We start from the raw sequence: 23,649 nt of genomic DNA, 5'->3' as shown, positions 1-23,649 counted from the left end.
AAATTTGTGTTGATGTTTTTTGAAATTTGAAGAGAATATTAATTGAAGCAAAATCCTAGTAAAATTATTTTAAAAATGTAAATCCCTAGAATCAAGCAAAGTAGGTTGATTCCTGTATAAGAAAAAAATCTAAATTGATTCTAAATTAATTTAAAAGTGGTACTTTCCTTTCGGAAGAAAAAAAGAACCACGCACGCACATCGATCGGGGAAGTTGGGTTGGGGCAATGCACCAGAGAGTGGATATGCCGTGTTCCTCACGCTCTTCCAGGTAGTATTACGATTATCACACCGATCTTAATAATAAAATTTCTGAGTGGAGCAATGGCAGTGGGAAGGTCAAAAGATCACAACCGTTGAACGCGAAGCAAGCAACAGTCAACACAGCGTAGCTTTAAGATAAATTTAGTGAAGTTGACATGTGTCACAGAAGATTTCATGGGTGGGCCGAGGGGCAACTTGGATTGACAGGGAGGGTATGATTGTTAAAAAAGGTAATTTATTTTATAATCCAAAATCTTAACATTAAAATTTAAAAGTGTGTTTGGGTTTGTATTAAGGTTATTTTAGGGAGAATCAGATGACAGTATACCAAACATTTAATTTGCATGTGAAACTGACACATAGCTGATAGCCCTACTGCATCTATCAACATTTTGTAATCGGTAGTTAATATAATATTTATATGATAAATGATATTATTCAAAATTAATGGTAAAAATTGTTCGTTTTTATTCCTTTAGTTTTTAACATTGATGTCACATACCATCATGCGCGGTTCCAGCCCACTTTTGGGCTTTTTAAATATTTTATATATAATTTTTAGATTTTAGCTTACCCTAAAAAAAATATTAATGAACAAAAATATTTATCTATAATTAATTTTTATTTTAACCCACCTTAAAAAATTTTTATGAATCCGCCACTGCATACCATAATAACGTTATTATTTATTTAGTCCTTTGAATTTATATATTTAATAGACTTTAAAAATTAGTTAAAATACGTATAAATTAATTTGGACATCTCAATTACCAAAAAAATTAAATAAATAAATGGTTATGTTATTTTAAGAGTTTCAACAATAAATAATTTAGGTATTTAACTTGTAAAAATAAATCAAATTGATCTTTCGTAATTTTTTTAATATTTCATTAGATCCTGTCGGCCAAACATGACTTATTTAATTGAAATTATCATTATTTTTATTTAAATCAAATTCTTTATATTCACGCAAAAGATGCTTCCACAATTGACTAGTGTACTTGAGGTTTTAAGCAAATGGTATAACTTGGCAGTTTTAATTTGAATTTAAAATAAAATAATTTTTTTTAAACTTTTTATATCTCTCTTCTACACTTAATTACAGCTATATTTTTACTTTAATCCTTTGCTTTTTTTTTTTTTTTTTTTTTTTTTGGGCTAAATTGAACTAAATATAACTTTTCAATACTAATAGACCCAAGTATTATATAACCAGAATCACCAATCTCTTACGAATACTTATATCTTAAAGAAAAATCTATTTCTTAATTTTATATGACAAAATCACTTTCCTGACTGACAATATGGTGTTTAATAAATTGGTTTGGTTTGAATCTCCCCTCATCTTACGTTAGAGGACTATTTTAATCTATTAATTATTACTAATCAACTTGTAGATGACATAAACTTTTTTTATTCCTTCAAATTAATCTCTTGGAGTTTTAAGCTAGGTTTTAAAACCCGACCCGGGGAGTGGCCTAATCAGGTTACCAAGTCACTGGGTTGACCGATCAAACCAGTTCAACCACGGGCTCAAACCGTGATGTCAGCGTGATGACATCATTATGACATCAACATGACATATAAAAAAATAACTAAAAAGTTCGTAATAAAAAATCCGATCCAACCACGATTCAAACTGAGTCATTTGAAATTTTTGGTTTTTTAGTCTAACCGACCGGCTCGATCACCGGTTGAACCAGACGGGCCGGGCCAGGTTTTAAAACCATAATTCTAAGTGATGAAAATTAAGTGTTTGGTTAGAGAGAAAATAATTAAGAGAGATTTTTTTTTTTTTTTTAAGTTAATTTTCTGTCAGCAGATTCTCTTTGGGCTGAGCCCACGGCCCAATCTACTTAAACTAAAAATCTAACTCCTATAACAATGACAATTTATTTTAGGGAAGTGACTTGACTGTTAGCCTCCACTGGTTTTCTCTTTTACGCTTTAGCCCCCATTGCTAATTACTATTCTGTTTAACAATGGCTCCATTTATCCAAACACTTGAAGAGGGAAAGAAGCACAAGATAGAGGGCAATGGGGCACAAAACATTCAAAATTACCCAAAACTATAACTCAATCTCACAACCTTCTTTTACAGCTCGTCATGGGATAGCTCGTAAATGGACAGGTAAGACCTATTTTGCGCGTTGACCAATGACAAACTATAACGTTGGGGATTGTGAAAGAAAGTTGTGAGATTAGATTGTGGATCTAATATTCTCTAATTATATATATATATATATAACTTTAAAGTAAAAAGTATGGAAGACTGAAAAAATTTTATTGTTACAATTATATCCTTACTTAAGATTGGATATAGGGTTTTATGCATCAATACATAACTATCAAAATTGTATTCGAATCAGCTGCTGCAACTTCAATTACATTTACATAGTTTTGTCAGTTTATTGAATCAATTGTAACGCAGCAAAATTTAGAATTTTTTATTCATAAACCAAAACCTTGCAATCCTTATATTGGTTTGCCTTGTTTTAAACATGAAACAATTAATAAAAGTATTAATTCAATTTCATACCAGCGTTTGTAGGCTCCCTCACTTGATTTTTGCGGATTCACTTTCACTCCAAGAATAGGAATGCATGAACGGTATCCACACAAAGACAAGACAATATATCAATTGCTTAATTTGCTAGAATAATCAATTGACTTTTAGAATTAAAAAGGGCAAAATTTTTCAATTGAAAAATTCACTCTCTCAAGGGTGAACGTCTTTTAGAGAGAGGGTGGCTAGGGTTTTCAATATTAAAAAGTGTTAATTGTTTTATTTTAAGTTGCACTTATAAAGTGCAACAAATAAAACCCTGGTCCATAATTGGAGTAGCACAGATCCCATTCCTTTATTAGAATAGAATTAACCCCACAAGCAAACAAGCCATATATGGTATTTTTACATTAATATTAAATAATAATATTACATTTAAATATATGTACATATACATTTAAATAAATACGTAATCTCACTAATTTTAATTTTTATATGAAATTAAATACAGGCAACAATATCATCAAATTTAATTGCACTGAGAAATTAATAAAATACTTTTTCATCTTCAAGGACGAAAATACCCCTTTTACTTATTAATTCTTATATTATCTTATATGTGTATCGTAAGCTCTTCATCATATCGACAGTGAGTATTATCGTGATTAACACTCATTTAATCGTCTCACTAAACACAGTCCAAGATTGGTCTCTAACAAGGCATCATGGCTACACAATAGATTCGGATTCAACGATTTAGCTTCCTATCAACGGTATGGTTACCGTGTAATCTAATTATTTCATCATCTATTATCTCATCAAGGTTTGAAGTACATAAATAGTGTCAACTTCAAATCAACTACCTTGATATGTTCGTATTCGGTCACTGAACCAATGTCTAAATAAAATTGGACTTTAGCACCAACTGAATTCCACTGTGGGTACAGATTTGCGGTCGTTATCATTTACCGAATTACTCAATGAGATAAATTCTCATATACCCATAAATGATGAATCCTATGTCGATTCACCATAGTAATAGTGTATTTCTCAATGTAGCCAACTATTACCGTACTGATAACTCTCAATAGGATTACGTTAGATTACTGTCAAACTACATCAATATTTACACACGATGCTTTGGTGATCTCAAGTCTAAGGATCACATACACCACCATCCGTTAAATAATATATTCCATAGACACTATAGTTACCATCTTATATGAAATCCTTTGATGGACCAGTCTAGTAAACTTGCTAACTACAAACACCCAAGCGTTGCACCAAGTTGTCACCGAACAACTTTGACAAGCAAGAGATCTATCACTACCTCTCGATAAGGTCATTCAACGCTATAATAGTCTTACTGAGTTATTTGTGCCCTAATTAGTGGTGGATCTAGGAATTTCACTTTATGAGAGCAAAAAATAAACAAAAATAAAATAAAACCAATCATCACCATGCTTTTTTTTTTTCATTATGATGAGCTTCAACAAAAAGTTACAAAATACAAATAAATATTTTCAAAAAACACAATTTTTGTAAACATGAAACAATTTTTCTACTATTGTCCTCGACGAGTTTTTATATTTTAAAAACGTTGAATAATCATCTCATCATCAATTGTATCAAATACATCTTTCTCAATATAGGTGACTAAGCAATCATTCATCCATTGATCTCCCATTTGATTGCGTAACCGACTTTTCACAAGATTCATTACAGAAAAAACTCTTTCAATGGTCGTAGTCGTAACTGGTAAAACCAATACAACTTTCACAAGCTTATACACCAACAGATACAAATGTCATTTTTAAACCGAACTAGATTCTTAGCAAAATCACCAATTCTTTATAACTTAGCAAATTCATCACAAGAACGTATGTCAATAACATAGTCTCAGCCTGGTTCTCAAGTACCATCAACTCAAGTGCAGAAAAATTAGATAGATAAAACTAGTCAAACCCATTCTTTCCCTCTCTTCTCTTTTTTCTTTTCCTTCCTTCTTTATGAGTTTTTCTTTCTTCTTCTTCATTTTGGGTGAACAGCCCAATTTATATACGTATAAAACAAATTTTTTGATCTCTTATTCTCATTATGACCCTGTTACATCAATTTTATTGTAAAATGCCCAGATTTCTCCCATCAATTACATGCAAACCCAACAGTTCTTATTCCTTTCATTTTCACTCCTAATAAAACTTTTAAAAACTAACAAATCCCCTTGCATAAAAATAAAAATCACAAAAAATATGAAATATATATATTAGGATTAAATACGGGATTTTACTAAAACAAAATCCAAACTTACCGTAGGGGCCGTTCTGTTTTCAAACTCTCAAAATTCTGTAGGGGTAAAATTTAAACAAATATAAAATCTGAATTTTTTTAAAAATGGAGTGGGGACTTCGACATTCATTGGATCCGCCACTGACCCTAATTCAGAATAATACTAAGGTTGCAAACAGTTCTAGAGTAGTCATCATATATGATCATAGGATCCTCACAATCAAGATTTAAAATATTTGATACCCTCATTATGATTTTACCCCTCTAAGAGCATATACCAATATATTAAATAATATAAACACAATGATATAGAGAATTTGCCTTTATTAATATTAACATGTGTTTCACAAAAAGTCAATAGCTACATTAGTTTAACAAAGAGTTTGTTTTTCATTGAAGCGGATGTATACGTTTGCATATATTAAAAACTTATCTCGTGATTATGTAATGATTTATATGTAAGCATCGAGTGTTTAATTATCATTAAAATGTTCACATTCGTTGTTGGACATACAAAAGTCTATTCACAGCACAAGTTCTCAACACCACTAATTCATCTATTAGTATTGTTGTGCAGTGGACTTTTCGACAACCAAATTTGTGTCACCTCTCCTTACACCATATCAGGATCTAACGATTAAGCTCACCTCACATGTCGTTCCCATAACAGATGGCTTCACCAACAAGATTATCAGTATTAGGCATGGGTGTTCCGTTTTACATATGGGTGTGCCTGACTCAGATCCGAATTACGAGAGATTATGTGTATAATTCACCCTGTAACAACCACTATCAGATGGTGTATAAAAAGGAGAAACCACTTCTGTTTTAGGGGATCAATTAGTCACACAAGTTGATCCTTGTTTTTATGTGTTTTCTCTGTAATCAATTTGAGTGTAAAGCAAATACAAAGCAATAACATGACAATGAACATAAACTTGATTCTAACTCACCAAACCACTTTAAAAATCTATCTTTGTCTCTTCATTATTTGTTTTCTAATCTGTTCCTAACTGGTTATTTGTAATCATGTGCACATTTTATCCAATCCCGCCAAAGTCGATTAGGTATCTCTAGTTGTTGCATTTTCAAGTAACAAGTATAGACATGTTTTAACTTTTAATTGACTATAAGCATATTTTCAATTCAATAATTCCTCAATACAAAGAACAAAGTTACAATAGCCGGCGATAATTTAGTGTGAATAAAAGCAGAAGGTTGAGTTTGCGTTTGTATGAATCAAACAACGAAAACTTAATTAATTTGGAGCGATAACTTATCAAGCAAACTACATCAAGTTGCTTTGTACCTGGCTAGGTTTCGGTACCTTTCCTTAAAGTTTAGATTCTTCTGTGACTTGATGCATCCTTGGGAATGATTTTTCACTATTTTTAAAGAACCTATTCAGACCCAAATATTAAGTAAATAAAATAACAACTCAGATCTGCCTCTTAATTTGTAAAACTATTTAATCTATTTCTTTCTCCGATACCTTGGAGGTTTTATACAAACTTTTACTTCATTCAAAAGAGACTAAATAATAGTGATTTTACTTGTTACACTTCATCATATTGTCACATGGCAATAAAAGTTTCAAAAAGTCATCTATACAGCGATTAGCACATAGAAATAGCATTAAAAACAGTCCAAAAACCATCATCAGATTTCTAAATTATGGTAGAAAACTAAGCTCTACTGCTCTCTCAGAAAAGGCTCTTCTAATACGTCTCTCAAACTATATAATAAATACAAAATCTAAAATTAGAGTTATTCTAATCCTGCAGCTGAATCTGATCAGTCATGGCATAAAACCAAGTGCTACAATATACGATAAATGTTAACATCATCAGTTTACCAATTACCAATACTGAGAATGTTGACAAAAACCAACCAATAAGAATATTTAACTTATATATCAGTCTAATATCTACATTGAAGCCAGTACCGAGAATATTTACAAAAACCAACCAATATAGAAATGTTGACTCTGACTACTTGCAACCAAGAACGCCCATTGGAATGTCTCTAAAGAGAAAAAGATTCCTATTCCCCACTTTCTCTTTGAAGGTCAAATCATTCAGTAACAAACACTGCCCCTAGTTTTGCTTGAAATGAGGATTTCCAATGCCCAAAACAACCAAAACAAGTTTCCCATTCATAGAGTTAGAATAGAGCCATGTTGACTGGTTGACATGCATACAGACAATAATACAAAGGGGCAAAAGAGACAGTCAACGTGATAGGCATTACAAGGGGCGGGTAGTCCACATCAAAGAAAAAATTTACTTATACAAAAAAATAAAAGAATTTTTATTTTTTGCGTTGCAATAACGAGGACATGGTTGGCCAATCAGAGAAACATAAAGTCAATCACATGATTATCGTCATTGTTATACTATACCTGTAATTACTTATGCTCCAAATCTAACTGCCACAATTAAGAAGTGGTTAAAAACAAGAGAAGAGAGAAAAAGAAAGCAAGCCCTGTTTCAAAGCCTATAAATACCACCCTCAGGTACTCATCTTTACACTGTGATAGAAAGAAAAATGGAGATCCCTGTGATAGATTTCAGTGATCTTGAAGGTGAGAAGAGGGAAAAAACAATGGCGCTTCTGCATCAAGCTTGTGAGAAATGGGGCTTCTTTCAGGTAAAAAAGATGGGGTTTTCTTTATTTGAATTGAATATTTGATCAACTCTTCATTCTAATACCAAAATGCTTACTCTCTGCAGGTTGAGAACCATGGAATAGACAAGAAGTTGATGGAAAAGGTGAAGCAGCTGGTGAACTCACACTATGAACATAACTTGAAGGAAAGCTTCTATGAGTCAGAGATGGCTAAAAGGTTGAACAGCAAAGATAATTTAAATGATATGGACTGGGAAAGCACCTTTTTTATCTGGCATCATCCAAAATCTAACATCAATGAAATTACAAATCTATCTGAGGATCTTCGGTTAGTCACTATGAATCTGTCAAGCTAGAATTACGCTTTCAACTTGTATATCTAGTTCAAAATAATATCGATAAATTTATTGACCTATATGTGATGTGTACCTGCAGCAAAACAATAGACGATTACATCGCTCAACTAATTAAGCTAGCAGAGAAGCTTTCTGAACTAATGTGCGAGAACCTTGGTTTAGAGAAAGATTATATAATGAAAACTTTCTCGGGAGAGAAAGGTCCTTCTGTGGGGACAAAAGTGGCAAAATATCCTCAATGTCCTCGTCCAGAGCTTGTGAGAGGGCTTCGAGAACACACTGATGCTGGAGGGATCATCCTCCTCCTCCAAGACGACCAAGTTCCAGGTCTTGAATTCTTGAAAGATGGAGAATGGATAAAAATCCCACCATCTAAAAACAACACCATCTTTGTCAACACAGGTGACCAAGTGGAAGTGCTGAGTAATGGAAGGTACAAAAGTGCGTTGCATCGTGTAATGGCTGGGGAGGAAGGAAGCAGACTCTCCATTGCAACCTTCTACAATCCTGCTGGTGAGGCCATTATTTCTCCGGCTCCCAAACTCTTATACCCCAATTACTACAGTTTTCAGGATTACCTGAAGCTCTATGCCACCACGAAGTTTTCAGACAAAAGCCCCAGATTCGAGTCAATGAAGAACCACAATAGTCTTATATAAAAGTATCAGTTACTTAGGCTACGGATACTATGTAAGGGGTTTATTTGTCAGTTTGACGTTACATTTTCTTATTTCTATAGAAGAATGTGTTTTTATTTTTGCCCAACTAGGAAAGAGAGTTATGCTGTTGGATTTCTTGAGAATGTAACAAATGATGCTCTCTATCCTTCATCTATCATTTATCTGTATTGAAGTATTATAAATCATTGAAGTTTAATTACGAAAGCAGTTTAAATACTCCGTAACATGAAATCCCATTTCAAAGTGACAAAAGAAATGAAAGGTAATTAACAAAATAAATAAATAAAAGAGTATGATGAAGTTGATATATCTATGAAAGTTCCCAAATGCAAACGTTCCTGATTTTCTTAAAATCCGGACCACGTTCATAGGCATCACATAATTTCTAAAAGACAAAATTTAACCAAATTTCTCCTTTTAAAATACTGTAAATTTTTGTCTTTAAACAGTTGGAAACTAAATGGATTATTTGTGCAAGTTAACATGAAAACTCAACCTTACGACTCAAAAATTTGTGTCACTGATTTTAGAAAAATAATTGGTGCCCTTAAACCTACCCTTTATATATCAAAAAAGTTGATAAAATCATATAAAATATTAGCATACTTTTGTAGTTTACAAAAGATAACCAAGGAAACCACATGGCCATTTATTCTTATATAGTTCACAGCACCATAAGCTCATTCAATTTACCTAACATAGTAAATCCATGATTTGAGTGAATATTTTCTTGCATATGCAAATCATATTTCTTCCTAAGCAATTGCATCTTATCTGTTGCCTTACGTCTTAAATGTTGAGATATATATAAAATCTAAAGAAATAAAAATATTAAAATAAGATCATTTGGAAACAATCCATATATATATATATTATTATTAATGAGGTGAATGAGTTATTGGGCTTTTCGGGACACGTTTGAGTTCAGTCTTCCAGAAATTGAGAAAACTCGCTCATCACAGAAACCCATATTTATTCTTTGCTTCCTAAATTTTGTTGGTAAGAAGAAATATCATAAGCCACTAGGGAGACAAAAATGACTAAATGGTTATACACACCAGTGACAGGCTGACAGCAGCATTGACTAACTCTCTGAATATTATTAGGTTAACTATTAATCTAAACAGAATATAGCCAACAAGGCCCTAATAACTCATCAATGAAAATTAAAACTTTTCAAATGTTTCCAGAGCACAACCTACGTAGCAACACCCAAGAAATGATCCAAACAATTATATCAATGTTAACTTTTCTAATGAGAGCTTGCAGATTGTGCAAACTGTATGTTCCCAAAGACTGATTCAAACTCACATCAACAAGAATGATCTGAAAAGTACAACTGCTAAAAGCTAGCCAATTTTGATAATATAGATTTGGTAACAATCGTATTTGTGTGCTCAACGACTTCGATCAATAAAAGCTTATGAGACTTCAACAGTGGGGCACATTTGGTGACCAAACATAACAAAAAGTTTCCAAACTTAAGAGATTTGAAAAACCTTTCAGTCAATTCCACAACCCGGAAAACAATATGATCAATCGAATCCTGAGTAAAATGAACATTATGATTCAAGATATTTTGGAAAAGAGTAAACAAGGATTCTGTCCATACCAGTTCATCAGAGATAAGACATTGGTGGGATGGAAGACAGATGAATCTGTTCTCATCTTCTCCTCCATAAAGCAGTTTCTGGCAGAAGGCTGAAACATGAGCTGGGTGCAGGCATTCCCTTAAAATTCTTGTTATTACATCGCAAATAGGGTTGTTGATACCTTCTCTTCGCAATATTAGAGGAAAAACTAATGCATACTCAGCAGCTCTCTGATGGATCTTGCAGTACTCTATCAATGCACTCACAAGCACACGAGAAGCGGGCTCCTCAAGAACCAATAACTTAGGAAGGACAACTGAGCAAAGAACCTGGCTTGGCCAAGCAAGTTCGTCTTCACTTCCACTTGAAAAATGAGAAATCAGAACCGAAGCAGTCTCATCATCTGCTTTCCAAGGTTTAATCAAACCCAAAACCTTAAAAGAGTCTCCTCCTTTTTCCAAACAAAGTTGTTGTATTTCATTGGCTAAAGCTACAGTTTTATAACTAGATTCGAAATTCCTAAGCCGCTCGCTTAAATCTGTTGCCACTTTTCCGATCTCACCTTCTGTACAAACATGTGTAGGACAATCATCCTGGATTTCCTCCACAACTTCATTCAATTCATTCTCTAAACTCTCTCTCACTTCACTCACTGAATCCTCATCATTCTCATCTTCACAAGCAGTGAAAAAGGTTCTTGAATTCAATTCATTAAGCGATATAGGAAGCCAAGGGAAAAGCAAATCATCGTTACTACTCAAAGAGCCCTTAAGCCAAGACGGAACAGACTCAAACTCTTCATCAAATTTTTGATCCTCAGAATCCAAACTCAAGCCAGAAATCCACTCATAGTTCGAGTCAGACACCGCGTCAAACAGATGGCGTGCAGTTCTCTTAACCCAAAAATCACTCCCCCCACCTCCACTCATTACATCCCTGGCCAACCCACACAACTCACGTGCATTAAATCTCTTATTCTCAAAAGCAAGAAACGATAAAATCCTGGACTGTACGAAACCCGGTAAAGTCTCTATAAACATAACCCTGTAATTCAAAAACCACAATCAGTAAAAATAAGCAAGAAAAATAAAACACCGAAGAATTAAACTAAATCACGTTCTGGGTTCACGTTTTCGTGGTGGGAGAAGAGGATGAATCGTTGATAGTGACATTGCAGGGTTTTGTGAGCAAAGAAATAAAAGAGCTAGTAGTGATTGGGGTTGAGGTTGACGACGACGACGTGGCACTGAAAGATTGTTGTAGCCATAGAGATGCTTCCACTTCTGGTGTTGGGTTGTTGAGAAAAATGTCCATGAGCGGGAGCCATGACTCCATATTCCTTCTCACTGGGAGAGTGAGGAATTGCTTTTTCAAGTTCTGGAAAACGCGGGAAAATTTGTGCGGGTGGGGGAAGGTTAGCATAAAACTTGTAGCCAAACAATAGAGTGTTATAATTGGGGTAGCGGTTGGGGAATTTAAGCAATTAGCGCCTTTTGGGAGGGTAAAAAAGAAAGACGAGACCACATGCCACATGGCGATGGCACCGACGAAGCCGCGGCTTTCTCGGTGACACATGCGCGACGTCACCAAATATGGCTTCTGTTTTGCAGTACTTCATTAGAGAAAATTTAAAGGCTTTACAAAAGGTGTTTTTATTCGAAACGTTTGACTGTAATATTTTTTTTTAATACAAATATTACTTTTATTAGTTAAGAAATTGTAATTTATATTTTTTTACTAAAGTTTTAATTAAAAACCGTATGTAAATTGATAAATTCTAACCCAAACATTCACTAAAGAAAGTTAAGATGCATGTTGATGCGTGATTTTGACACCAACCAAACGCACGTGCGAAATGCTGAGCTGGCCCAGAAGACACACGTGGATGAGAGAGTGAGAGTAAAAACAATGAAGAACAGTGTTTAAAGTGGTTCGGATGCTCAAGGAAGCAAGTCCTATGTCCACTGATTTTGTATTAATAATAGTGACCAGGTCATATTTAGTGAGCTGACTTACAAATGATTACACGAGAGAGAGAGAGAGAGAGAATGCTATTTTTCTTTAGAGAGATTAGCTAATCCCCCAAATGAGAGAGGAGCTCTCAATTTATAGTGAGATGGTTTAAGGTTATGATTACTAAATTTGTGAGTTGATGGGATTATCCGTGCAAATCTTTTTTTATGTCCCATTGTCCACCTTCTAGAATGATTTACGCGATTTGGTGTAGGGATTAGACACGTGAAATCACTCTAGCTCCTGGCTGGTCTGACGCGCACCCACTACCTTAACAGGAGTATGCTGTTCATGTCATCATGTGATGTGGCTGCATCTGACTGGTTGCGGACCTACCTAAGCTCTGACTTTTAATGTTGATTGGGTTTTACGTCAGCCCTACTTTTTCATGCATAACAATACACAACATTATATTAGTAAAATTATATGGCTGATTATTAACAGTATTATGCAAAAATACAGTTTATTTTAAAAAAACACTCTAAATATTTATGCAAACACATTGGCTTCGTTTGGTTCAAAATTGGGAATACTACTTTTAGTATTTCCAAAAAAGTTAAACAGTAAAATACCAAAAAACTCATAATATTATTCAACTTTATTCAACATTTTTTAAACCCCATAAATTTGTTAATTCAATTAAATACCCCTAAATATTTTTAATGTTTTTGTTACGGCGACTCCGGCCACCCTCCGGCGGTGGTGGCCGGCTATCCGTATTTGAGGGTGGATTGGGGGTGTTTTTGTTAATTTTTAATGTTTTATTATAAGGGGTGTTTTGTAAAAAAACAAACATAGGGGGTATTTTATCAATTTGTAAATCCTACATCGTAATACCCGCCCAATTCAACTAATTTTTTAACTTTTTTCAAAAAACTTTTCCCAAAAACACAAAATTGTGAACCAAACGGAGCCATTGTTTATACTTTATAGGAAAGATACATATATCTATGAGAATATTTTCTTTTTTAGAAATACAAAATAATAATAATAAAAAATAAAATAGATAACATGTTGATAGTGAAAACCATCAAGGATTCAATCAATTCAACATTGTTCGACTATTAAACAGGATTGGGATATGAAAATCCGTTAATAGTCAATTATTATGGGATGATAGCACATTATATGTTCATAAATGATAAAATGTGACATATGGTATTAGTATGCAAAAGAAGTGGACATGTTAGCTAATAAAAGCATGTGGAATTCATATCAAGTCTTCTGACTTGTATATGTATATCTATCTTATGTATCCCTTTATTTAATATTCTCATGTCTTTATAGTAGTGTATATAGTCTCTATCATCAACTTGATGGCCAAATAAAGTATATAAAATTCCCATATCAGCCTAATCTATACTTCCACGGAATCGGAAGTATTAAAGCAATTACCAAGATTCTTTTTTTATGAGCGAAAATGGTTATATGTTTATACATTTGCAAGGCCTTTGATTTGTATGTTAAAATCAATTTTCAACATTTTTAATATAGTTTTTTATTACCGAAGATGTTTAGCCAGTTTGTGCATACCTTAATTAATTCTATAAGGCATTGGAATTAGCGATTGGGTAAGAATCTCAATAAGTGACCACATCTATTAGCGTCTAAGAGGATTCAAAATTTAGAAACTCATAGAACATTCTTTTGTTTTTTTACAATTATGTCACCCGGTGAAAAAAAAAAAAAGAATATTTGTAATATAATTTGGATTTGAATAAGATATTAAAGAAAATATAACAGTATTTTATTAAAATACGTTTCAACAAATAAGATCTGTAAAAAAAAAAAAAATTAAAAGTATAATCCAAATAAAATAATTATCTTATCCTATGATGTATTATTATGCCAGTGAAGGTGTAACATAAAAAAAAAAAAAAAGCTAGGTGTCCTAATATGCCCTTGGCTCAATTGAAGCAGTTAAAGTCAAGATATTTATCTATAAATTATCACTTCCGTTTGTGGTTATGAAAAACAAGTTTGAGTCATTGAAAAATCCGTGTCCAGACCTAGAGGCTAGAGCACAGTGCCCTCATCCAGTTTCTCACCTACCTTTTCAACTATATAATTCACCATTTTCACACCACAAACACACACCAACTGGAAAGAAACCCACCACCACTACCATGGGAGTAGCCAACAACATAACTGCAGTTCTAAACTTCATAGCGTTTTTATGTTCCATCCCCATCATAGCTTCCGGCATCTGGTTAGCCTCCAAGCCTGACAATGAGTGCATCCATCTCTTTCGCTGGCTGGTTGTCATCCTCGGTTTCCTCATCCTCTTCGTCTCCCTCTGTGGCTTCGTTGGAGCCTACTGGTACAAGGAGACTCTTTTGGCCTTCTATCTCTGCTGCATGGCCATACTGATTGCCCTCCTCCTCATTCTCCTTGTTTTTGCCTTCGTTGTAACGAGACCTGACGGTAGCTATGCCGTCCCCGGGAGAGGCTACAGGGAGTACAGGCTTGATGGGTTCTCCAGATGGTTGAGGGATCACGTTGTTGACTCCAAGAATTGGAACAAGATTCGAGCTTGTCTCAGTGAAACCGATGTTTGTCCTAAACTAAACCAAGAATACATCACCCCCGATCAGTTCTTTAGTGCTCATATCTCTCCTCTTCAGGTTTGTTTAACTTCTCTATCTATTGTTCCTTTCATTTTTTTTACGTTATGTATAATTCCAACAACCCAACATCACTTTCTCTTTACTCTAATTCAGTTTTAGAAATTTTCAACCATGATTTAGCATTAATTTCCAAAATACAGACTTCCAATTTCTATGGCGTGCATATTCCCTTCTGACTTCCCCATAAATTAATGTACTGTTCTAACAAACGAAGTTAATATCTTGATGAATGTGGCGCATTTCCATTGGTTGCCATCACGACTTAGGGGGTAAACGAACATGATTCCTTCTCCTGGTGATTTGATACAGATCAGACGAACATCGACTGATTTCGGGAACTCACTGGAGAAGACAGGACTAGATAGTTGTCCAAACGCAGGACCCACTTCTTCCTTAAAAAAATTGTATTAGTGCCTACCATTATGTGGGCATCATTTTTTTTTTAAATTTGAGGACAACAAGCCTCACATGCTGACATGCTGTGTGGTACATGTAATTTAATTAGCTAGGCCACTTGCCCCTTTTTTTTTTCCCAGTAAAAACTTTATTGATGATAGCTTAACTCAGCATGATTTAAGAAGAAATCACAATATCAGATATCATTCGTTGTGGGGTATATGCAATTATCTAAGAAGATGAAATTTTGTACCCTTCCATCACGAGGCCAGGAAAGTTTGTGCCAATAGAGTGAGTAACTACCCACTCATTTATTATCAGAACTCAAGAAGATTATAAAATTTAGCCCGAGTTAAAGTAATCAACGAGTCAATAATTAAGGTTATTGCTTTGTCTTTATTGCAAAAGATGAAATTGCTAGTTATGGTTGCCAGCTTTGGCGTGTATATAAAGACATAGTTTGGTGGGGTGCTTTTAATATTTTTCCCCTTTTTTTAGCAGTTCTTTTTACTGTTTTTTTCTGGGATTAAAGGTTTGATTTTGTTGTGAAACAGTCAGGATGTTGTAAGCCTCCAACGGTTTGTGGTTTCAGTTATGTGAACCCAACATTGTGGCTAAACCCAGTGAATCCAATGGCTGATCCAGACTGCTATTTGTGGAACAATGACCAAACCCAACTCTGCTACAATTGCAATTCCTGCAAAGCCGGTCTGTTGGGGAACCTGAGAAAAGAATGGAGGAAAGCCAATATCATTCTGATTGTTGCAGTTGTTGTACTGATATGGGTTTATCTGATTGCCTGCAGTGCCTTCAAAAATGCCCAAACTGAAGACCTCTTCCGCAGATACAAACAGGGTTGGTCTTAAAACGCTTGTCCAAACACAACCCACTTGTCAGTTTGATGGTTTTTGTCAGTTTTTGTTTCTTATCCTCTCAAGAAAGAAAGTGTCTTTGTCACTAGTGTAAATATATTTATATTCCCTTATTCTGCTCTATCTAGAATGTATGGACAGACTTTTGGAATTGAATTTTCATATTGTTAAAACGAGCAGAGAATCTTATCAGCTTTTCAACTTTAGATTCTTCCGTAGAAGATCAGTGGTCATTGTGGCTTCTTGGAGTGAAGAATGCTTTTTACAGATTAGCAATTTGTTGCAAACAATTTGCACCCGCGTGTGCTTGCACACACACATAAAGAGAGGGGGTGGTGGAGGGGAGTGAGGAGGTAGTTTTTAGACCATGGTGCCCCACAAAAATTTCTTAATGAGTATTTAATAGAAAAGGCACCGACCTCACCGACCGATCAAGAAGAAACAGGCGCTTTTCGATGCTTCATTCCTTCCACGATCGTTTCTGATTGTAATACAAAAACTGCAACACTGTTATGGGTGGTGCATTGGAGTGGGAACAAGCTGTTTTCGATGTTCTTAAAAGAAAATAATATGATTACTTAATTATATGCATAATAAAGAACTTTGTTGACAACAGAAGACAGTAACTAATAAAGAATTCATAGATTCTGCTCTTCCCCTTACAGAAACCCGCAAAAGTAAATATGGTATGCTGTTTTAGTCTCCCATGGATACACTTTTGCAAAGTTGCATACAATGGTGAAATAGCACAGTACACTAATTACAATGTACAAAAGTGAGGTAAGTGTGTATTTGATCACCAAGCCCGATTAGTGGTTATGAAAAACAAAAATCTCGTGTACCTCAATCCATCTGTTTCTTCCACAAACCCTTTGGGACCTTTGGCTTTCCAGTTGATCACATTAGGACCTGGCCAACAGAGAAATGAGAATGCCAGTCCTGAAATTTGTTGAATTAAGCCGTAGATGCCTTTCTAGAGTAAACAATATACATGGGGTCCGTGCGTCCTGGATTGGGAGAAATGTCCACAGCCTGCAAAAAAAGGCAAATTAGTTGATTTAGACTCTCTTTACTAATTGTAGTGTGCACTTGAAAGCATGTGCATACATTCATATATAAATATAGCTTGTCTAAATTTAGACGACTGTCGCTTATCAATGCTGTGTACATCAGTTGATTCCAAACAGCAAAGGTTAAACTGCCCAATCTTAGGATGATATAGGCACACTTGGTCACATATTCATATCCCTGGTATTCAGACCACTTCCAACACAAGTATTAAAGGTTAAGCAAGTCTAAATTTAGGGAAAGTAAGAGTAAATAAAACTCTAAAAGACCAACAGAAAAACCAGACCTTTCAGAAATTAGCTGATCAGAACGGCGAAGGACGAATTGCAATTATAACAAAATGAAGAACTTTAGAGTTATCAGGTTATGTCAACAGCTACTACACTTGTCAAAGTACTCAAGAAATCAATTACCTGAGGAGGTTCAAATCCTCCAGCATAATGGAAATAGGACCCAACAATCATGACGTGGTCAGCATCGCCTGTTGACGTCCATATTGAGATAGCTTTTGTCCAAAAGCAACGATTGGAAAAGCTGGGTTATAAGCATATTACATTAGTAAAAAATTGTTGGACATAGAATAGACATTGGAGATTTCAAACAAAAATAAAAAATAAAAATGAGCTGTAGTAATACTTTCAGAGTTACATCAAAAGCTTGTGTGCGTGTATATCATAAAAATCAGAGAATTGCTTCACAATATCAGGTATAGATTACAAAAGGTCTGAAGTTAAACTTAAAACGATTCTCAATTAAGGACAAAAATACCACCTCATTATAGCCAATCCACCAGGCTTAAGAATCCGGCCCATTTCTTTGAAAACTTCAATTGGCTTTGTCAGATAATCAACACTGACCTGTGAGATTTAAAAACCTAATATATGAGCATTTAAAAACATGACTTTCTTCACTGGTACATTAGCTTATGAATTATCCAAAAAATTTCCATCATTAAATATTTGAAAGTATAATGTTAGCAGCATAGTTCTGGCTGAGATTTCCATCACAATGTTCAATAAGACACATAAAAACAAAAACAGCTCCAAAACATAGCAGGTTGATAATACTCAAGTTACCAGTTATGACATAGGAGGTAAATCAAATTAGTTCTGACTTCAAAACATCGTTATCTTGTATAATTTCATTTCATATTGAAAAAAGACATACAGATTTATAATGATGCCTAGATCTTTAGCAGATCTGACAACTTCAGATTGTATACCAGTCATTTCAGTACTTTGAGCCACCAAATTCACAAATAGGATGGTGGCTTATGCCTTATTGTCGTAATCTCACATGAGAGAGTATCTGTATAAGTAATTCTTCTGTCAGTACACGCAAATCTCTTATTCTTAAGAAGAAGCCTATCTTACAACCTAGTGGGCCGCAGTTTAGTTTAGATGTCATCAGTCTACTCACTTGTGACATGTCAAGCGATTCTAAGCCGTAACCAGCTGAAGCTTAAAATATAATGACAAGTAATACACAAATGTGTGGGAAAAAGAACATATTAATTCAGATGTGTCCTAATATTTTGGTAAGAATTTGTTCAGCAGTATTAGGAAAGCATACACTAGTAATATTTACATGAAAAAACAATGAAATATTCTTGAGATGTAAAAGATGTACATACCACATTAGTAATGATGTCAAAGGAATCATCTTCAAACGGAAGTTTAGGATTTGAATTTATGTCTTGAACAGCATACTCAGTCAAAACCTGTAGAGACATAATTCAAAACATTGAATGTCTTTACCTCATCAATATAATGGCCATATACCAATATGTGTGCAAATTAGTCCATGATTATGATGTCCAGTATAGTAGCGTCATATAGACAAAGGTTTCAACTCAACCAGTTGAATGAGGGGTGTCAATTTGTCATTATTTACATGCTCATACTTTTTCCTTATTTGTCTCGTGATACATGATACCTATGAAGTTATGCTGATCGTACTGATCTACAGGAAACAAAATAATGCCTGCAAAAAATACTAGCCTTTCCTTGTTTAATATTTTGTTGGGAAATAACTGAAGGAGACAACCACTATCCAACCAATAACAATTTTGAAGGAGGAACCCTAATCAAGATTTGATTAAGTTAATAAAATTGCAATTGCTAAAATCGGCCAAAGCGGTAACAAATTTTGGATTTTTGAACGTCGAATTATAGGTCAGTTAAATGAAATATCTACAGTAAAAATTAACAAAAAGACATCATAACCAATTAAAGTAAAAACTTACTGGATTCCGTTTGAGCTCTTCTTCATTCATGCCCATTCCAACTATACGATCTTGTTTGTACCCTGGTGGATAATGGCTCACCTAAATGTGAAGCCAAGAGTGAGGGTTATGATAATATAAGATGCACCATGGAATGGCACTGTCATACAGATAAATATGTCTTACCCAACTACTACACATATCTAGAATGCTTGTTCCTGGAGTATTGCTAGGAGGTAAAACCTCTGAATAGTATTTAGTCAATGCAGCAATGGCTGGATCATCAATGTGTGTCACAAATCGAGGAGCTTCATAGAAAATTGAATCAGGTGTCCTGAAATTATCAATTATTGTATTTCAGATATAGAAAACTCAAACACTGTATATAAGCTTGCAGTGACGGGATTCGTAACAATTGAAACTACAAATAGATATTATGAAGTTTCAGCTAAAATGGTGGCCATTTAGATGAGCAGCTTGCATTGTCCCTGATATAGAGTTTAATTCAAGCAAGAAAATAAAGTATAGAGCCTTTACTCATCAAAGCGCTGAAAATCCTCCTCCTTGAAAGGGAATTGCTCTGGCCACTCAACATTCTTCAATATCTATGAGATGAAAGTGAAATGAATTATTGAAATAATGGTACCGTATACTTACATATGGCCTCAAAATTCTCAAAAATCTAAGAATATCTATTAGATTTAAGACCAAACACATTAGTTACAAGAATGTAACTGCAGTGAGCCATATTCCACCAAGTCAATTACTGCCAACGACTTCCCACTCAAACACAAGAGCACATAACATACATGACGCACCCAACTAATTTGAACCAAAACGATCACTGAATAGATGATTCAATTGCTACATTATCAGAAGCTCAATTAATTGAATTCCAAGACTATCCCATCATATTTCATCAAGAATGCACCAATACAATAATATATCACAATTCAATAACCAACAAAAGAATTCTTGTTGCTAACAGCAATTAAAGATGAAAACTTTACCTCTTCAACAGCACCCTTTTGCCTTGCAGAAGCAATGAAAGATTTGGAGGCAACATTACTCGCCATACTAAAAAACTGAGTCCAACATGCGGCTCCCAGACCCAACACCAGACGGCGAGGCGCTCTAATTCCAATGCCACACTTGTTCAGCGCTTTGGAAAGACTCGAAACAGAAGTAGAACACGAAAAAGTAGAGACTGAAGCAGAAGAAAGAGCACCAAAGAGTGGGAGCCTGTGGTGCAGCGTTGGACGAGGAAGATTTGCCATGTTTGATAAGATTCAACGAAGAGAATTTATATGTTTGGATTTTTATACGGTGAGAGTCTGGGATTGGATAACATGGATGTGGATCGTCATCTACCGTTGGATGAACCATCATGATTCTGTAGTTTTGTAATGAATAATTACACCACTCGTTTATGTTAGTGGTGTGGATTGAGTTTACGTGGCCGTCTATCATTTCTTTGAAATTTTCAAGGTAATTAAGAACCAATAAAATTAGGGACACCGAAAAATCTGCACTGAAATTTTGTATCGACCTACGTGTAACACGTTTCTGATTTTTTTAACAATTTTTTTCTAGTGAACGGCCGTCTATCAAATTTGGACGGCCGTTCACTCACATGGACGCCCGTCCATATTATATGGACGGGTGTCCATATATAAGGGAAGGGCGTCCCCATGTAAAGGACCCGGCCAGTCCCTAAATGAAAATACAATAAAATTTTTTATAAACATTTGGGACGCCGTCCAAAACGTTTGGACGGGCGTCCATACTTAAAAAAAAAAAAAAAAAAAAAAAAAAAAAAAAAAAATAATGCTCACCTTCTACATTTCGCTCTCTTCTTCTTCTTCTTCTTCTTCTCTGTCATCTAATAACTGCCCACGACTTTTAATAATCAGACTTTGAGTAAATGCAGTAGATATGATGGACCTGTACATCTCCATACTCAATACTGATTAAGACAAGAATACATTATTATTATTATTTATTATTATATTATATTATTATTATTAGCTCGACTTTGCCTTAATACCATCCCATCCATTAAGTAGCTGACTTTGCCGCAGTTGCTGGATCTTTTCTGCATCCTTGGACATGAAAGCATAAGTTTTTCGTGGAGTGGGAGTTCTTGTATCAATGGAAGGTGGCTCGTCCTCATCTGGGATCACAAAGCTGTCTTGTACAAGCCAAGCAGTTGAGTACTTTTGCTGTTGAGGGTGCTGGTATATGTTGAGGGTGCTGGTATAGGCTTTGATATTGATGGTTCAGTGGCTTCTTCCTAAAACCTGGAAATATTCCTCTCAAAATTTCCATAGCAGATGATTCAGTGTTGACAAAAAGCTTTGCAAAGGATCCAAAGAAGCCTTCTTCTTGCTTCTTCTGTTCATCCTCCGTAGGGATTAAAGGCGGCCTGACTGATTTCAGAGCCACTTAGGAGAAGCTAGTTTTTAGAAAAAAAAAAATTAAAAAAAAAAAAAGGAATACTATGGACGGTCGTCCATCAGGGATGGACGACCGTCCAAACATAAGGGACGACGCCCGTCCAAATGTAATGGACGGCCGTCCTAATGTTTATAAATTTTTTTTTATTGTATTTTAATGAGGGACGGCCGTCCTTTATATGGGGACACCCGTCCCTTGTATATGGACGCCCGTCCATATAATATGGACGGACGTCCATGTGAGTGAACGGTCGTCCAAATTTGATGGACGGCCGTTCACTAGAAAAAAATTGTTAAAAAAATCAGAAACTTATTACACGTAGGCCGGTACAAAATTTCGGTGCAGGTTTCCCTAGCTTTATTGAATTAAGAACTTAAGTAATATTATATTTCACATATAATATAATAAAAATAATATTTCGGTTTTAAACACAAAAATTAAGATAGTATTTCTAAGAGGTAGATTTAGTTTTGGGAACGTTGTATTATTAAGAATGTTAAAAAGATTAATAGAAAAATAAATTATCTTGGAGATTACTGAAAATATTTAAGAAAATGTATTTGGTTAGATTGAAATAAATTAATAGGTATGCTATATTGATACGTTTGATTGTGAGGAATAAATTGATGAGTATGTTATTTAGATTAATAAATTGCATCCTGTTTTAAATATTAATATAATATTTTTTTATTATTATTTTTTGAATCATTCATTTAACTCCTTATATTTTAGATTTTGTTAAAACACCTCAATTACATAAAAGTTTAATTTTTAACAAAATCACCCCCATCTAACCCAAGTCACTGCCGATTGTGACGACAGTAGTTGGAATAGCCGACGGCCGGCGGTGGTGGCCAAATCTAGCCATCAGTTTTGGGTAATTTTTTTTCAAGTTTAAGGGTATTTATGTCTTAAAAATTTTGTATATAAGAATAAAATAGTCCATGAATATTTTGGTAAATTGTTTTCAAAACAAGGGCATTATTATCAAAAAATTCAATAGTTAAGGGTTAAATTGTAACAAAATTATGATTATTAAATAATCTTAAAATACTTAAAAATTTTTTTATTGATTTTGAAAGATTATCGAAATTTTATATTACTTAACAACCAAACGTGATAATTTAAATAATATAAGATGACATTACCTCATTAATGGGATAACCCCGGACCAAACTCCTCCTAAGGTAAAAGGGGTGTTGTTACAGGAGGATAGTTTTTGGTAGGAAATAGGAATCCTTTATGCATAATCTGATTCTGGGCTCTATATATTCATATTGATTTGGTCCAAAATGGGATGAATCCATTGAATCGCGCATCAGCCAACATAAGTAGTGATCATTTTGGTAACAACCACTCAAGATCAAATCTAAAACTTTATATCCACTTTTGGTCCAAATCCAAATCTTTACCTAGTGTTGGACAATGAACTTTAGTCTATATCACACTTTTCATATGCTGGAGATGATCACTTAAATTTTGGGGGTTAGAGGATTCAAACCTAAAACCGTGTATCTTAATCACACATCCCAACGCTCGTCCTACCATTTAAGTTATCCAAAGGTGAGTCCAAATAACCCTTTTGTCATTCAAACCATGTGTTTATTATATTTTGTTATGTATATCATTCCAAACGGACGTGTTTCAACCTAACACATCTCTATTGACAATTTCTTTT

At 34.4% G+C, this 23,649-nt stretch overlaps 4 protein-coding genes across 5 annotated transcripts; 2 read left to right on the top strand and 2 right to left on the bottom strand.

The window, feature by feature from the left end:
- The first annotated feature begins 7,587 nt into the window (after window positions 1–7,587).
- Window positions 7,588–8,929, top strand: LOC116110311 (1-aminocyclopropane-1-carboxylate oxidase 1-like). The gene is made up of 3 exons (XM_031396531.1): window positions 7,588–7,707; window positions 7,791–8,014; window positions 8,122–8,929. The coding sequence occupies exons 1-3, from the start codon at window positions 7,606–7,608 to the stop codon at window positions 8,699–8,701; spliced, it is 906 nt and encodes a 301-aa protein (XP_031252391.1). The 5' UTR covers window positions 7,588–7,605; the 3' UTR covers window positions 8,702–8,929.
- A 1,020-nt stretch (window positions 8,930–9,949) lies between these two features.
- On the bottom strand, window positions 9,950–11,755 carry LOC116110310. Its single transcript, XM_031396530.1, has 2 exons — window positions 11,444–11,755; window positions 9,950–11,358 (listed from the first exon to the last, which is right to left on the bottom strand). Exons 1-2 carry the CDS (start codon window positions 11,734–11,736, stop codon window positions 10,065–10,067), a joined length of 1,587 nt encoding a protein of 528 aa, XP_031252390.1. The 5' UTR covers window positions 11,737–11,755; the 3' UTR covers window positions 9,950–10,064.
- A 2,565-nt stretch (window positions 11,756–14,320) lies between these two features.
- Window positions 14,321–16,558, top strand: LOC116110294 (tetraspanin-2-like). Its single transcript, XM_031396511.1, has 2 exons — window positions 14,321–14,951; window positions 15,905–16,558. The coding sequence occupies exons 1-2, from the start codon at window positions 14,454–14,456 to the stop codon at window positions 16,214–16,216; spliced, it is 810 nt and encodes a 269-aa protein (XP_031252371.1). The 5' UTR covers window positions 14,321–14,453; the 3' UTR covers window positions 16,217–16,558.
- A 286-nt stretch (window positions 16,559–16,844) lies between these two features.
- Window positions 16,845–20,813, bottom strand: LOC116110293. 2 transcript variants are annotated; one of them, XM_031396508.1, is made up of 8 exons: window positions 20,525–20,813; window positions 20,052–20,119; window positions 19,701–19,848; window positions 19,536–19,616; window positions 18,924–19,010; window positions 18,062–18,147; window positions 17,704–17,824; window positions 16,845–17,254 (listed from the first exon to the last, which is right to left on the bottom strand). In XM_031396508.1, exons 1-8 carry the CDS (start codon window positions 20,789–20,791, stop codon window positions 17,177–17,179), a joined length of 936 nt encoding a protein of 311 aa, XP_031252368.1. In that variant the 5' UTR covers window positions 20,792–20,813; the 3' UTR covers window positions 16,845–17,176. The 2 variants fall into 2 exon arrangements, with proteins under 2 accessions (XP_031252368.1, XP_031252370.1); XM_031396510.1 differs by lacking the exon at window positions 20,052–20,119 and having other exon boundaries at window positions 20,525–20,713.
- Window positions 20,814–23,649: the final 2,836 nt, after the last annotated feature.

This window comes from Pistacia vera, unplaced genomic scaffold, assembly GCF_008641045.1.
Source record: "Pistacia vera cultivar Batoury unplaced genomic scaffold, PisVer_v2 Contig60, whole genome shotgun sequence".
NCBI classification, from domain to species: Eukaryota; Viridiplantae; Streptophyta; class Magnoliopsida; order Sapindales; family Anacardiaceae; genus Pistacia; species Pistacia vera.
This window is presented reverse-complemented; position numbering and strand designations above follow the sequence as displayed.